At 41.9% G+C, this 17564-nt stretch overlaps 1 protein-coding gene across 5 annotated transcripts in view; it reads left to right on the top strand.

Annotated features, from left to right (window-relative positions):
• The window catches only part of Rtn3 (reticulon 3), a 56519-nt gene that overhangs the window by 32334 nt on the left and 6621 nt on the right, over positions 1 to 17564 (top strand). For 4 of the 5 annotated variants that reach the window (NM_001009953.3, NM_080909.3, XM_087599717.1 and 1 more), the window contains one exon: positions 14952 to 15159. In NM_001009953.3, the coding sequence (NP_001009953.2) occupies positions 14952 to 15159 (208 nt within the window). Of the gene's footprint in view, positions 1 to 7773; positions 8066 to 14951; positions 15160 to 17564 lie in introns of those variants that run through there. The other variant, XM_087599788.1, reaches the window with a different exon arrangement.

Genomic DNA, 17564 nt, shown 5'->3' with positions numbered 1-17564 from the left:
ACTCAAGGACTGGAGAGGTGAGTCAGCAATCACCTATGATTGCAGCTCGGGAGGTCCAGTGCTCTTTCCTACCTCCCATGGGGAAATACACACACATACTTTGAAAAATAAAATGCCTAAAACTCAATTTATTGTTGTACACTAGTAGCAAATAATTTTAGAAACTATGAAGTGGGGTAGGGAGTTGCAAGTCAGGTGAGGTAGTACATGCATGAAGTCCCAACACTTGGGAAGCTAAAAGAGGAAGATCTAGAGAGTAGCCTGAGCTATAGAGAACCTGCAGCCCTGTCTCCTGCCCTCTGCCTTCCCCATGCCCTAGTCCGTAATACATTTCTATTTAAAAATCACAATTAACAAAAAAGAAAAATTGGGGCACTGGAGAGTATGCCAGCTATGTGGCTTAGAGTACTTGTTGCAGAAAATGAAGGTTTGATTCCCAGCATCCACTTTTTTTTTTAAATTAACAAACATGTATAAGATACGTTAGAAGGTACAGATCACTGCAGAGGAAAATGAAGGAAGAGCTAGGAGGAACAAGACGTTCCATCTGGATTTGGAAGACTGGCAGTTATCACCATGTCAGTGCTGTCCAGAATGTGCTTCAATACCGTGAAGTCAAAGAACTAGGATGTTTTTCTGCCACAGAAAATTGAGAGTCCAAATGGAATTCTTCTGTGGAAATACAAAGAACCTAGCAAACCCGAAGCAGACTTGGAAAAGAAGATAGTTAAGGGACTTGGAATATTCACTTCAAGATACTATAAAACCCTAGTAGTGAAGACAGTGCTGATGTCCAAAGTCAAGTAGAGCATCGGCAGTATACCACTAGTTCAGTGACTTAAATAATGTCTATTATCCTCTAGACCAGAGATCCATATGAGGGTCTGCTGATCTTCTAGGCAAGTCCTTCTAGACTGAATGAAGCAAAGTCTGATTCTAAAATTGGCATGTGTGTGGTCCAGAGCTTGGTATCAGCTTCTTGGGTTGCTCACAGAATTTAAATCATGGAGGTTGTGGGATTAGATCCCCACTTTTGGTGGTGGGGTGTGGTAAGACATGGTTGTAGATGGGCTAGGGAGGTAGCGTAGTGGTATTCTTGCAGAGACCCAAGTCCAGTCCCAGCACCTACATTGGATGACTCACAACCACCTGGAACTCTAGCTTCACCAGCCACTTGGACTCATGTGCATATACCACACACAGATACAAATGCACATAATTAAATTTTTAAAAATATTTTCTAAAAAGGATTTAGGACTAGGCATGGTGGCACATGCCTTTAATTCCAGCACCTAGAAGGCACAGATCCACAGAGGAAAGTGGATCTCTGAGTTTGGGGCTAGCCTGGTCTACATAGTGAGTTCCTGTCTCAAAAACAAACTGAAAGCCTTTATGTGTGTATCTTTTTATGGTTTGTATACATGAGTACAGGTACTTCATGTAAGGCCGAGAGGGAATCAGAACCCCTGGAGTTGCAGGCTTGTGAGCCACTGGATGTTGTAGATGTTGGGTCCAGTTATTCCACCCATCCTCATGTTCCCAGAAATAAAATTCAGACTCAATTTATTTACAGATACCTTGGCCTTATAGCTAGGCTCTTCTCTGATTAGAATCTTAACTTAGATAACCCAATTATTTTAGCCTACATTCTACCACGAGGCTGGTTACCTGTGCTCAGGTGCCACGTGACCATCTCCTCACATCTTCACAAGTGGATCTCCCTGCTTTATCCCAGAATCCTTATCTTCTCTATAGGATGTAGGTGCTGGGAACTGATCTAGTCCTCTGAAGATCAGTACTCCAAATGGCTAAGCCATCTCTCTCACCCTAGATCACAACTCTTACTAGCAGTCAACTATGAAATGGAGAGTGGTCATGTTTAGCTTCTAGAGCTGTCCTCGGGTTCTAGCCTCTAGTACTCTCAAGTGGTAGCTTACTGCACTGACTAGCCTCTCCTCATCACAGGTTCTACTCATAATTGAGAACAGGTGAGTCATTCTAATACAGGACACATAAACCAGGTGGCAAGTCTTTGGATGTTGCCCACCAGTTCTAACATCACATGGTATACAAAGTTAATTGAAAATTAGTAAACATAAAAACTTTTTTTTTCTTTTTTCTTTTTTTCGGAGCTGGGGACTGAACCCAGGGCCTTGCGCTTGCTAGGCAAGCGCTCTACCACTGAGCTAAATCCCCAACCCCGACATAAAAACTTTTTTAAAAATCATACAAAGCCAGGGTGGTGGGTAAGGTTAGATAAGAAGACTTGGGTTCAACCCAGACTGAGCAATGAAGCTGTCGCAATGAAAGAAAGAGTATCTGCATGGTATGGGGCTGGGGGAAGGGTTCTTAGGTCATTGGATGCACTAATCTCAAAATAATTTAATTAGACTTTATCAAAACTAATTTTTAATTTTTGCATAATGAAAGGCATCACCAGTAAGCTACTGCCTTAAGAAAGTTCTTGTCAACGTGTATCTATTGGACTATCAGAAATTGGACCAAACACTTCCCTGCCGGTAGTTTTTGGCTGTCCCACTTTGTGCTCCCAGCTGGTCGAAGGCGCACGCCCACCCAGGAGTTATCTAGGAACCGCAGATGAAAGACATACACACATTAGCTCATTTTTAAACTGCCTTATTGGGTGTGTGGCTGGGCTCTTCAAAGCCTTCCACAGGTATCATGCCCTTACCTTCACTCCTAGTCCAATACCTCTAAATCTGCCCTCAACTTAGTTGCCCACCTTCGCCTTCTGTGAAGCCCATTGGTCCTGTTGCCCAAGACACTTTCAGGCTGCCCTTCCGTGGGCCTATTTCCTTTTCCACCTACATTTTGGAAGATCTCCCCCTACAGCTCTGAGTCTGTTTCACCTCTCTCCCCCAACTATCTTGAGTTTCCTCCTCCTCTCTCCTTGCCTTTGGGAACCTGGAAACTCCGCCTCGCACTCAGCCATTGGCCACTGACATCTAGTGATAGATAAAAATCCAGTTGTGGGCAAGGAGCTTCAGCCATTGGCCACTGACATCTAGTGATAGATCAAAATCCAGTTGTGGGCAAGGAGCTTCAGTATCAGTAAACACATTACTAATTAAATCAAAGCATCAGAACCACCCCTCTACACTTCCCCAAAGAACTTTATACAAATGTCTGTAATACAGTGTAAATCTGTCCATTACTGAATCTCACACAGTTTAAATAGTTACCACTGTCCATGCATTCTAATGGCTCAAGCTAAGTAATGTTCCCAGTGAAGGTGGGTGACAGAGAGAGTCTCATGTACTGTGAGCAGATTGTTGAAAAACAATACCTATTTATTTGTCCTATGACCTAACAACTCCACTCCAGTATAGAAAGGTAAAAACTCCTTCACCTGTGTGGGGGGGGGGGGGTTTAGTAGTAGTAGTAGTAGTAGTAGTAGTAGTAGTAGTAGTAGTAGTTGTTGTTGTTGTTGTTGTTGTTTTACTAGGGAATAAACATTCCTTTGCATAGCTGTTTGTGTATAGATCACAGGACAACTTGTAGGAGTCAGTTTTCTCCTTGTACCTTGTGGATCCCAGGGATCAAGTGATCTTGTCTGCTGAGCCGTCTTCAGCTGCACATAGCTGGGTTGGTTTGTTGTGTTTTGTTGCTTGCATCAATATAAATCTCAGAAACTATGCCCAGTGGAAAAGCAGCATAAAATAATTCTTACTGTGTCAGTTACGTCTGTATAACTATAGAGCATCTATATAATTGGAGATCAAAAGAACTGGGAGAGACAGCAGGTCTCTAGGTTTTTTGGGGTTTTTTGGTGGTGGTTGTTGTTGTTGTCGAGTTGTTGACTTTGGGTTAGTCAGCTTTCTACTACTGTAACAGAGGCCTGAAATAACTTGGAAAAGGATTGTGGGGCTCACAGTTGGCTTTGTTGTTCTTCAGCCTTTGGCGTCACCTATTGTAGGGCAAATCTGCTGAAGCAAAACTGTCAGCCTATGGCAAAACATAAAAGAAGAAACTGTCTCACAGTCCCCTCAATACCCCATGACCTAAGACCTACACTAGACAGCCACCTCCTTCCCAAAACTGCCTCTCTGCAGATCAGTCTTTAACTGAATGGGCCTTTGGGAGTGGCTGTGGGGGATCAAGATACAAACTCTATAATGGGAAAGGTGCACTAGGGAACCTTCAGGAGTGTAGCCTTTTCTACACTTTGAAATTGAACAGATATACATACTGTACATGTACCCAGTGACTATACAATGTAGTTTACTATAAATTTTTTATCTAAGGAAAAAATGAAAAGAATACTCAATTTTGGTCCTGGTTCTCAGGCTGAAGTAGCTGTTCTAATAACTATTGTTTATTTTGACATGCTTGTTTTAAAACGGGAGTAAACAGGATACAGTGCAACATCAATGGATAACAGTAATGGTTGTCCCCATCAGTGTGCATGTACGTTTGGGGGAGTAGTTTAAAGGAGGGAGGGTTTCTTTTTGTAGCCTCTACTGTCCTGGAACTCACTCTTTAGAGGGACTGGCCTCAAACTCAGAGAACTCTGCCTCCAGAGTACTGGGATTATGTGCCACCTGACCCAGCTAATGTGCATGTAACTAAAGGCTACTAAACTACTCTTAAAAAATAGCCATGTTGTCTTATGATATATGTATTTGAGCACATTGTTTTAGATTTGTTATTTTGTGTGTATGAGTGTTTGCCTGCACATATGTGTGTGTACCATGTGCATGCCCAGTGTACCTTGATGTTTAGAATTGGGCATTGGGGAACTAGAGTTAACAGACAGTTGTGAGCTGCCATATGGATTCTGGGAATTGATTCTCAGTCCTCAGCAAAAACAAGTGCTCTTAACAGCTGAGCCAACTCCAGCCTATTAGCACCTTTTTTTTTTTTTTTTTATGTAGAAGCTGGGCATGATGGCATTTAGCATTTAGGAGGTTGAGGCAGGAGTAATACGGTGGGGTGGAGGCAAGCCTTTGAGACAAAGTAAACCTCTGTCTCAAAAACAAACAAACAAAATAGTGTAGGTGTGTAGCTCAGTGGTAAGAATACTCGCTCCTAAGGCCCTCAGTTTCCATCCCCAGCATTGCCTGAGACTGGGAGTAAAATCTCGATGCTGATTCTGTGGTTGGTTAGTCTGAAATGATTGTCAGCTGTGCAGTGCTTGGAGTAAAAACAGAGGGCAATCATCTGCTCATTACCCAGATGCCCACTGTCTTAGTTGAAGTTACTATTTCTGTGATGAAACACCATGACCAGAGCAATTTGAGGGTTTATTTGGCGTACACTTCCACAACACTGTTCATCTGGGAAGTCAGAAGAGGAAGTCAAGGCAGGAACCTGGAGCAGTTGCAGAGGCCATGGAGGAATGCTGCTTACAGCTTACTCCTTCTCAGCCCGCCCTCTTTGAGAACACTGGCCCGATGACTAGGTCCTCCTCAATCAGTCACTAATAGGAACGCTCTCTAGGGCTTGTGGCCACAGCCCTGTCTTGAGGAAGCGTTTTCTCAGTTGACTCCCTCCTCTCTGACCCTGGCTGGTGTCAACCTGACCTAAAACTAGCCAGTACACCCACTATTTCCATAGGAGAGTTACTTGCTAGAAAAATTAAGGCCACAAAGGCCATGGGTATGTGTATTACCTAACCTTTGCTTTCAATTTTTGTCTCACATACAGACTCTGTCACATTTCTAATAAAGTCTAAAACCATGTTATTTACCTGAGTCGATTAGCAGAGAAAGACAGAAACTGACTACCATTTAAATTTGAGGCTGGCTGAGGTGTCCCACACTGGCAGAAGATGAAGAGAGTAAAAGCAGGAGGATGCACATTCTAGGCAGTTCAGTTGCTAGAGTACTAGCCTAGCATATAGGAACCTCGGGGTTTGAACCCTGGCACTGCTTAAGCAGGGCATGGTGTCTTATGTTGTAATCTCAGCACTTGGGAACTGGAGGCTGGAGGATCAGAAATTCAAAGTTCTTCTGTTAGAGTCTGAGGCAAGCTTTGGCTTTATGGGAGCCTTTCTTTAAAATGTCTGCTTAGATTCGTTAGCAGTTAACTAGTGTTTGAGGTAGCATGCCCAGTGGCTCTGTATTCTCTCTTCTTTGTTGAGACAGATTCTCACACTGTAGCCAGACTGACCTTAAATTCCTGCTCATCCTGCCTCAGCCTCCCAAGGGATTGCAGGTTTACAGGGACAGGATTTCAGGTGCACTCTACCACACCCATCTTCTATACTGTTTCTTAATTAGCAAATTCAGTAGTCTGACATGTGTGAAAACACACCCAGACTTAGTAGGGGAAGAAAAGAAAAAACAAGCCTTTGTGTCTTTACCCATTTAATATCTAGCTGCATCCTTAAATAAAGGAGGCCAAAGAGTTTCAAAACCACCCTGCTGCACAGCTTGGGGAGGGCTAGTCTCACACGCCTGTTGCATGTGCTTTACAATGGAAATGGAGGGGAAAGACAATGGGAGGTTTTAATGATTGAAAATGATTCATCTTCTAAGAGTCTAGGGGGTGTTGGTTTGAAAGAAGTCCCTACAAATCCCTTTGATCTGCTGCCAGCCTCTTCTGTGGGCAAAGCATGTATGCATGTTGGACAGGGAGAGCTTCTTTCCCCATCAGTGATCTGTGCCACCTGGAGGACTATCTGCTGAGTTAATGGTGAAATCTGCAGTAGAGAAGACAAGCCATTTCAGCATCCACAAATTTAGGTCTGAATTTACAGATATCTAATATCGTTTGTAATTTAAAAAGTGGTTTGATTTAATGGAAACAGTGCAGTTTTTAAAAATGATGAAAATTTAATCCAATGGGGAAATGCTTTCATCATTATCTTTTAGTAAAATATTTTTTTGAAACTGAACCATTCCTTTCACCTTTTCTTCAATTTAGCAGTGCTAGGGATGGAGCTTGGGGCCTTAACAAGCTTAGCAAGGAAGTCTTTACCCATTTACCAAAAAGCCCATTTTGCAAGTCTTTGCCCATTACTACAGAGCAAATCTTGGTTAGTAAATCCAGAGTTAATTTTTTAAGAAAGGAACTTAAAATTGGAAGAAGCAGGGAAGACGCTTTCCCTGTCAGTGAGCATTCCTCTTTATTAGCAGGTCTCCCTCTTGTGGCCAAAAGCCTGTCTTTAGCCAATCAGGTAGCCGAAGACTGTGATCCTAGCACTCAGGAAGCTGAGAAAGATCATTAGTTGGTGGCTAGCCTGTGCTACAAATGGAAAACCCTGCTCTAAACAAATCAACCATCCAATCTGACTTTCCGCCCACCTAAATTCTATTAAATGTATTGAATATTAGCAGTTTAAAACAAAACAAAGAAAATAAAACCTTGTATAGATCTTGAATTGCTCTTTAAAAATAAAATTAAAGTTGAAGGTTTGTCAATGTTGTAAAAATCCTTCCTTTTTCAGAATAATCATTTTCTACCTTTAAGAATGCTTGGGAGAAGCTCCACATGGTGGGGAGGCAGAGGCAGGCAGATCTCTGAGTACCAGAACAGCCAGGGCTTCAGAAAGAACCCTGCTTGGGAGACTAGGATAAATTCTCTTGACCCTTGGGAGTTTATGAGCTTAAAATCAAATCGAACTCTTTGCCTAAATTTGGCAAAAATACATCAATAAGGAAATCAGCCAAGGGTCACAGCTGCTCCTGACTGAATTTGCGAACTGGCAGCTTCTTCTTTTGAGAATGCCATTAGGCTCCCTCTGTTGGTATATTATGGGTACTGCAACCGGAGTCCTTAAATCTCGCTAGCAAGAAGTAGAAAACCTTTGTTTTCAATAGTAATAAAAATAAAGTGGAGGCTGCGGACCAGGCCTGAGCTCCTGGCCTAGAGCCACCGCGCTGTGCTCCTGCTGCTCACGCGGCTCCTTTAGGCCACTGTAATAACGGCCACCTTGGCGGAGCTCTCTAGAGCTGACAGATGCAGCTGCTGGTGCCTGGGCAGCATACGATGGGTAACTGTTGCTGGACGCAGTGCTTCAGTCTGCTCCACAAAGAAGGGGGCCTGATGCAGACAGGAGGAAGCAGTGCAGGATCCAAGTGTTTTAGAGCGTGCCCGCGAGGTGAGCACTTAAACAGAGTTTGTGCACCTGCCCATAAGAAATTACCTGAGAGTGAGCCACACACACAAAGCAGCCATAGGCCACCTACTGGGGAATTAGTTATCTTGTAGGAGAGGCATTATGAATCGATTACTGCAAAATAGAACATGGCCATAAGATTCAGAGTTAACTTTGTAAGACAGGAAGTTAAAATTGGAAGAAACCATGATGTCCTTCCTACTAGCAGGGAGACTCAAAGTTATTGACCAAAAGACGAGTTTGGATCTTGAGAAATAGGAAGTGGCAGTATGGATCTTGCCAGATACACAAAAAGTACCAAAAGCAGCTATGATTTAACGACCAAAACTAAATCAGCTTCTAATATGATAGCCCAAACTTAGATGGGACCAGAAAATAGGATCCTTCTCATGAGCCTACCAGAACAGGAAGACATTCCCTAGACAGCACTCATAGCACTGACCCAGGGAGGCTCTGATGATCCATCCCTGTGGGCAAGAGGGATAAGGACTTTGTAGGGCTGAGATGGATGACGGTGGTGACGGAGTCTTGCAGGCTTGTGAGTCCTATCTTAGAACTGCCAGGTTCTAGTATCAGTCTAAAACAGATCAGGAGATTGGACAGAATGAAACTTTCTGACCCTGCTTAGCAGTTCTGACCTAGTGTTAAAAATGGACTAGAATGCATTAGTGATAAATGCAGAACCCTTTTTTTTTTCTTTTCTTTTTTTTTTTTTTTTTTCGGAGCTGGGGACCGAACCCAGGGCCTTGCGCTGGCTAGGCAAGCGCTCTACCGCTGAGCTAAATCCCCAACCCCAATGCAGAACCCTTTAAAGGGTAGCAGGGACGACTTCGTAAATGTTTGGTTTACAAGAAGGGAATGAGGATGATGAAAGACAGCTGATGGCTTCGATTTCCCCACCTGCCCTCTGCTTTTCAAGACCAATTGAAGGACTCTAACATGTTCTTCTTTAAATTTATTTTAACCTTTTATAGTATTCTTACCCTTGTGGGTTTTTGCATTTTAAATATTGGCTAATTTTAATTTGACTGCCTGACTAAACCTGTTTTATTATATAACTGAAAAAACTGAAATTTTTTTTTTTTTTTTGAGCTGGGGACCGAACCCAGGGCCTTGCGCTTGCTAGGCAAGCGCTCTACTACTGAGCCAAATCCCCAACCCCTGAAAATCTTTTAAAAAGTGTTTTTGCTAATTCTCAGCAGCTATAAAGAGGGCTGAGTGAGGATCGTCAGGTATGTTTGAGATAGTTATTCCCACTTTCCAGCTTCATTAATTTTGATGACTTCTTTGAATTCTGTTGTCTGATACTAAGAACTTGAGAAAACCCTAAGAAATCTAAGAGAGGGAGAGTAAGAAGAAACGGTCTTTCCACATCTATCACAAATGCATATCCTAATGTGATGTTGACACATTCTGATCAGAGATACTATTAAAAAAACAGGCTACTGATATGTTATAGCAATATTAAAAATAATGTATAGTTATATATTTAGATATTTTACTTTTATATGCCACTATATTGACTTTATATTGGTTTCTTGAGGGTGTTCCTATTTTAAAATTCTGTATTTCCAATAAATGATCTCTGAAAGATTTTACACAGAATATGTAAATGTTCTTACATATGGATGTTTAAAGAAAACATAAATAGTAGTAATACAGGTATTTAAAAGTAAATAAAATCTTTTTTGGTATGAAAGATTCCATTGGTTCTATTGCTCTTTGATTTAATGGCCTGTAACTAGTATATCAGTATATATAGTTTGTGGCAAGCAGCTTTTCCCCAAGTTTATGAAGCAACATACAAGGCCGAGGAATACCGTTGAGGTGGCTCAGTAAAGACACCTGCTGCCAAGCCTGACCCGAGTTCGTGGCCAGAACCAATATGGTTTAAGGAGAACACTGTTATGGTGTCAGACTGGAGATCCAAACACTCAACAGAGATCTCAGTGAGCAAGGCAAGAATTTTCAATAATGGCCAGGCCACCTGCTCTCCTTGGGATCAGAAATGAGCAAGTGACCCTCAGCTACAGTGGGGACTCTTCTATAGGTATTTCATGACTTTTGCAAGCAAGCAAAGCTTAATGGAAGGGGAACTTCGAAACGTTCTGGACTAGCATATAGCATAAATACATTGTTATATTCATTATGGTCTGCCAGTTTCAGAAAGCCTTGTTTGTCAAGTCAGGTTGACCTGGTTCTCAGGAGTAATTTGTGGTCTGCTGGTTTGAAAAACAGTCTGCACAATAGGAACATAAATCTCATTTTATCTGAGAAATATAAATACCAAGACTTTGGATACAAGTCGGAAAGCTGAACAGTAGGGAGAATAGAGGCCCTGTTGTTATTTAACCCATATTGAAATCAGCAGTAAAAGCAGAAATGGAGGAACCAGCTTCTAATAAGCACAAACCCTTGAAAGTGCTTGGTAGCACACACACAGGCACACTCACAAATGCACACCCATACATGCAGCACACACATTAAATAAATAACTGTTAAATAAAAAAATAAGGAATATAAAAAGCTCCCTCATTGCTCTCGATTTGGCTGAGGATTGAGCATGGGTTTCTGTAAGCACACTTACCTGGGCTTTCCTTAGTATGGTTTTCTTTTTTGTCTTGAGACAACAACAGGGCAATGCCCTGAAAAGAGAAGTCGGATAGAAAGAGGAACTTGAGGCTCCTGCTGTACTGAAGTAGTATGCACAGTACTTAATTACAGTGAGATCTAGGTTTGTCATTGTTTCCATCTCAGATGAGTGTGACACTTTAGCATGTGAATGTACATTGTCATGCTGTTGTTAATATCAATATAACTGAAGCTGCAGCTTCATTGTTGGGAATCACTTAAAGATGTTGTTGTCTGGCTCTGTTTCCTGTGCTAATGCTTTTTTAAAGTTGTATATTAAACATGAGCTAAATGTTTTGTTTTGGCACAATCTACCATAGTAGTTTGTCTTAGCCTTTTATTTTTATTTGTATCTGTAGAGGCCAGAAAAAGGCATATCCTCTGGAGCTGGACATACAGGCAGTCGTGAACTGTCTGATCCAGATCAAACTCTGGTCCCTCAGAAGAACAGCAATCACTCTTAACCACTGAGCCACCTCCCCAGCCCCACTGGCTTTTTGTTTATAATGAATTTTCAGAAGGAATGGAAACTGCTCAAGATTTTAAATAAGCCCATTTTTGCATGTAAACATTTTTTAAAGCTTAAATTAAAAAATTTTAAGTATGACCACTTTATTAGGATTCTCTAGAAAAACAACCTATAGAATGGAAACATATATATGTATATATAGATATGTGTGGGACTTATTAGGATGGTTTATCAGCTGTAGTCCATCTAGTCTAACAGCTATTTACCAACAGAAAGGTCAAGAATCCAGTAGTTGTTCAGACCATGAGTCTGGATATCTTAACTGGTCTTCAGTATTTATCAGAATTTCAGAGAAGTAGGCTCTAACCTCAGTAAAGGAATAGACTTGCCAGTGAGACCAAGCAGGCAAAGAACAAAAGCTTCCTTCTTCTGTGCCCTTTATATAGACTGCCAGCAGAAGGTGTGACCCAGAGTAAAGGTGGACCTTCCCATCTCAAAAGATCTGGAACTCAGGAGGCAGAAGCATGTAGATCTCTGGGAATTCTAGGACAGCCAGAGCTACACAGAGAAACCCTGTTTAGAAAAACAAGACAAAACAAACAAAAAATCTATAATAAACGTCAAATGAAAAAAATCCTTCAAGGTATACCCAGCCACTTGTGTTTTAGTTAATTCCAGATGTAGTCAAGTTGAGAACCAAGAGTAGCCATCACAACCACATTATGGAAGACTTTGGAAGTAGGGAAGGATAGCTTATAATTCACCAACAACATAAATATTCTTAGTAAGTACAGAGGCTTTGCATTGGAAGCCTAGAAAAACAACTAATGAGATTAGAGAGATGGCTCAATGGTTAAGAGTACTGGCATACTCTTCCAAAGGTCAGAAGTTCAATTCCCAACACCCCCATGGCCACTAAAAACCATACAGTTCCATGAGATCCAATGTCCTCTTCTGGACTCCATGGAAACTGCATACATAGAATAATATATAGCACACAGATTTCACATGAAATAAAAACAATAAAATCTTTAAATGGAATTCTTTTCGTTTGGTTTGGTTTTCAAGACAAGGTTTCTGTGACGCCCTGGAACTCACTCTGTAGACCAGGCTGGCCATGAACTCAAGAGATCTGCCAGCCTCTGTCTCCCAAGTGCTGGGATTAATGATGTATGCCACCACGCCTGGCTCTAAATATAATTTTTTAAAAGAAATTTAGTTAAAAGCTCCTTTCTATCCCCCAATCTTAATTATATATCCTATTAGCAACAATGAAAAAAGACGAATCTTTATTACAAGCTGTAACAAGCCTTTGTCATGAGTGTTCCATTGTAGCCGCGTGCTGAGACTGGCAGTGAGTGGGCAATGACAGCCAGCATTAGGCTCTGCCTGCCTGCTCAGCAGAGCCTGGTGCTTCCACACTCACCCAGGCAGTCCTGCAATCCCTGCAAGGTCCTTACTACATCCCATAGTGAGAATCCAGCTCTGTATCCTGTCCCAGTCACCCCACTGCCAGTGGCCTAGGTTGTAAACCCAAACTTCAGAATCTGTACATTATCAGCTGAAAGATTGGGCAAATGGTGAATTCTGTTGTGACATTTTACACATGTATGTAATATAGTTTGATCAGATTCATACTCTATTAGCCCTTCTTGTTTCCCTTCCATTCATTGAAAGAGATATCCCAAGTAACACAAGTTTTGTGATCACATCTCTTCAAGAAGCTGTGTTAGCAGGGTGGTCAGAAGCCCAAGACCAACCTCAAAATTAAAAAGTGAAAAAAGTGGAAAGGTGAACATAGCTCTTCCTGGCACCACATATCCCAGGCAATTTGGCATGCACATCTAATCACAGCTGGCTCAGAAAGTGGAGATAGCCTTGAACTGCTGGCCCTCCTGCCTCCAACCCTCAGGGTCTGGGATTGCAGCTGTATACCACCACACCTAGCCAATTTGCTGTTTTAAAAGCAGTAATGGCAGTGCCCCCCACCCCCCAAAAAAAAGAATTATGGAGACAAAACTCTGCCTTCTTACTAGTTTGAACACCCATTCTAATGGCTTCACATTAAACTTCAATAGCCGCCCTGTTTATCACATTTTTCTCCTCTAACTCTACCAGAGAATCAGAAAGGTAAAAGTTTCCAAATGTTTTGCCACACCACCCCCCCTCTTTTTTTTTTTAGGTGTTTTGTAACTGAATATGCTTGGCAAATCTCTATATGTTGAGGAGCAGTATCAGGAAATGAAGGGAAGTTGTTCTCACACTGGCTCTGGGTTATGAGGTTGGCCTGTCACAGATTTGAAGAGCCTGTTATAAACAAGGTGGTGGTACGAGCTCCTAGAAGAGACAAAGCTGTAAGGTCATACAAAGTGGTGGAATACAGAGTGTGGGCAGGAAATAGGGCAGGCCAAGGCCTGAGTGAAGCAAGGACAAGCTGTGAGGTTGGAGGTATAGGACAGTTGCTCTTTATCTGCCATTCCCTAATACCCTTTTTCTGGCCTAGGGCCTTTCTGTACAGTTAGGCAGTTCATGTTCTGCAGTGCTCTAGGGGCACTAGTCACATGTGATTGAATAACAACTTTCCAGCAGGTGGCGGTAAAGTCCGTGAGGATACATGGCGTTTTTCAACTTGTGCAAGTATAGAAATCTATTTCCTTTCTTTGTAAAAACTTTTAGATTTATTAATTTTATTTATATAAGTGTTTAGCTATCTGTATGTATGTATGTATAAACCATGTGTGTGCCTGGTGCCCCTGGAGGCCAAAAGAGGTCTGTTACTCCCCTGGAACTGGAGTCACAGACAGTTGTGAGCCAATCTGTGGATGCTGGGAACTAAAATCAGCTGGAACTGCTGAGCCATCTCTCCAGCCCCCTATTGTTTACACTGGTAGTTTTTAATAATATAGATTGGCTTTCTGTAGGATATTTCTCCAGTTGAATTTGTCAAGTTATTTTCTCTTTCTAAAAAGGTACATATTTAGGGCTAGAATTCCATAGAAGCAGTATTGTCATATCCAGGGACATGTATCATCAGTTTGTTTGATTAGTTGGTGACATGAAACCTCTCTGCGTTCTATATTGAAACTACACTTATAGGCACATGAACTCTGGCATAGTATGTGCCTGAACTCTGACTGTAGGAATTACCCTGCTTAGTGCCAGCCCTCTTGCGTAAGTCTCCTGCTGTTCAGTTTTCCTGTATAGTCTCAGTTCAGTCCTGTGCACCTGAATGGTACCCAGTTTTCTCCCTGATTTGCAAAACCTCTACCTGAAACTCAGTTTCCCATCAGGAATCTTGAAACCTCTCCTTCCTATTAAGTCACATAAGTTTGTTGCATGTAGGTAATAATGTAGTCTGCCTGCGTTGGACCTGAAACAGCTTTAGGGGGACGGTGCCATTTTCTTCACTTTACAATGGAGAATGACTTAGAAAGGTGAAAAGTAGCACAGGTAGAAATGACCAAGACTCAGAGTTTCATCTTTCCAACTCTAGAGGCCTTGTCCATTTTTATAAGGCCAGACTGGGCAATTGAGCAAGACCCTGTCTTAAGAAAAAAATCAGTAGATATGTGTCACAGGCCTACAATCCCAATTCATAGGAGATCAGGAGTAGAGTGCAAGGTTGGGCTATAAAAAATAACCCATAATAACAAAACCAAAAAGAAAGAGGTGCCAGGATACTAGGGAGATAGATGGCCCAGTCAGTAAAACATAGCACAAGCAGGGTGGTCCTGGGTTCTCTAACTTCTGTTCCCTCTCTCTTGGCAGTGCATGATCTGATTTTCTGGCGAGATGTGAAGAAGACTGGGTTTGTCTTTGGCACCACGCTGATCATGCTGCTCTCTCTGGCAGCTTTCAGTGTTATCAGTGTGGTCTCTTACCTCATCCTGGCTCTACTCTCTGTCACCATCAGCTTCAGAGTCTACAAGTCTGTCATCCAAGCTGTGCAGAAGTCAGAAGAAGGACATCCATTCAAGTAAGTTTGCTGAGATTACACATGTCTGAAGTTCTAGCCTATCCCTTATAGCTGATTGATGGCAGAAGCATTCACTAAATACCTTGCAGTCACCCTGAGAAGTAATCAGGTTAGTATCTGAGAACTTGTTACTCACTACAGGCTCAGACTTAAGACTAAAGAGAGCTCTAAATCCAGAATAGGCACAGACTAGCTTGCCCAAGGCAGCCCTCAGTCAGCCACTATGTCCATGTTTCAGCCCTATGTAGTAACAGCTAGAAACCAGGAGTTTATTCTGTTTGTTCCAGGTTTTATTTCTGATTTTCTTTTGCTCTAGTGTAGTTTTCCTGGGACAGGGGAGCAGTTATTTTTAACCTTTAAATATTATTTATGTATATGGCTGTTTTGCCTGTATGTGTGTCTGTACAAGATATGTGTGGTGCTATTGCAGGCCAAGAGTGCATCTGATCCCTGGAGTACAGGTTATGAGCTTCCCTGTGGTTGCTGGGAGTTGAACTCTGATCTTATGGAAGAGAAACCGGTGATCTTAACTACTGAGCCAGTCCTAATCTGGAGGCAAATTTTAATGCCTTTCTGGTTGAACTCTGACTTTAACAAATGCTTCCTCATGTTTGTGCTGTTGAAATTTTTTGCCCATAAAAAATTGTATTTGAGCTTTAGCTTTTAAAACTCCTTTGTCTCAGAGAAAGAGCTGCTGTGACCTCTCTAGAGTAGCCACTAGCTCCCTGCTAGGGCTTGTACTTTCTGTTGATAGAAATAGAAGGGATAACTTAAGTCAGATGTGCCCTTAGAATTATATTGTAAATTAATCTTAATGAGCCAGTAGTGTTGACTGAGTGAATACATTTTACAAGCTCAGATATCTTAATAATGGTCCCTCTCTGTATCATTTCTGTGAATTTATAAAAAAAAATTTTTGTTAAATCATATTAGTCCCAACATCTGGGGAGTGTTTTTGTTTGTTTTGTTGGGACAAGGTCTCAGTGTATCTCCCTAGCTGGCCTAGAGCTCACTGTGTTGATAAGGCTGGCTTACCTGCCACTGCTTCCATAGCTGAAAACATCTCATATTTAAAACCTTTATATTTGAAGATACTTTCTTAGTAAACAGGAGGACGAACATATGCCTGTTACTCTTCTGCTCTTCAAGAGTTTGAGCTCCTCAAGATGTCTTCAAACTTGATAAGCAGTAGACGCTCAGTAGCTACTGTGTGAATGAACAGGTTATGAGCACAGGGTTCCCCCTCAGAACAAGATGGCCAGACATGGTAACACATGCCAAAATTGCAGCATTTGGGAGAGCAAGGCAAGCAGAGCTCTAAGTTCAGGCCAGCCTTATCTATACAGTAAGTTCTAGGGCTGTGCACTTGAGACCCTCTGTCTGCCTGTGCCCTCCCTTTTAAAAAAAAAAAAAAGAAAAAAACTCAGCCTCTGTAAACACAGTGCGTTGTGTAGTTTGCAGCCCTAACAGATTCATGATCTCTGACCTCTGTCTTTCCTTTGCTTTTCTAAACTATCCAGCTTGGGGATTGGGCCCAGGACCTTTACACAGACAAGTGCTCCACTATTTAACTATAGTCCCAGCCCTTCTTTTTTTCTTTCAGTTTTTGGTTTTGATAGTGGTTGTTTGACACAAGGTCTCTCTACATAGCTTTGGGTGTTCTAAGACAGGGTCTTAGCCAGCAAGATGCTCAGCAGGTATTTACTATAAATTTGACAATCTGAGTTCAGTCTGCAGGACCCACATGGTGGAAGGAGAGAACCAATTGCCATAAACTGCCCTCGGACCTCTACATGTGCACTGTGGTGTAGAACACTGTTTTAGACAATGTCCTATTGCTGAGAAGAGACAGCATGACCACAGCAACTTTTTTTTTTTTTTTTTTTGGTTCTTTTTTTTCGGAGCTGGGGACCGAACCCAGGGCCTTGCGATAAAGGAAAACATTTAACTGGAGCTGAGAGTTCTATACCTGGATCAGCAGGCAACAGGAAAAGACCATATGAACCACTGAGCTAGGCTTGAGCTCCAGAAACCTCAAAGCACACCCCTAGTTAGATAAGTAGGTAAACAGACAGACCAACAGGCAGACAGACAGGCAGACAATGCATACCAGAGAAATGACACCCACAGTTGTCCTCTGACCTACATATATATGCACACAAACACATACAGATGAATTTTTAGTTTTTACTTATTTGTCTTACAATGTTGGGGATTGAACCAGGATCTCATAATGCTAGGCAAGTGCTCTGCTCTCTGATCTACATTCCCACAGAATGTATTTTGATATATCCACACTAGATAGTTCTTCATTGTACATGAAAGCCTTATAGTTCATAGATAACTGGCATATTAGCTTTTATCCAGTAAAGGACAGCTGTGTCCCCTTCAGATTTCTAGAATGC

The sequence above is a fragment of the Rattus norvegicus genome, chromosome 1 (genome assembly GCF_021556685.1).
Source record: "Rattus norvegicus strain SHRSP/BbbUtx chromosome 1, alternate assembly SHRSP_T2T, whole genome shotgun sequence".
Classification (NCBI taxonomy): Eukaryota; Metazoa; Chordata; class Mammalia; order Rodentia; family Muridae; genus Rattus; species Rattus norvegicus.
Note: the sequence above shows the minus strand (reverse complement) of the source record. Positions and strands in the feature narration are given on the sequence as shown.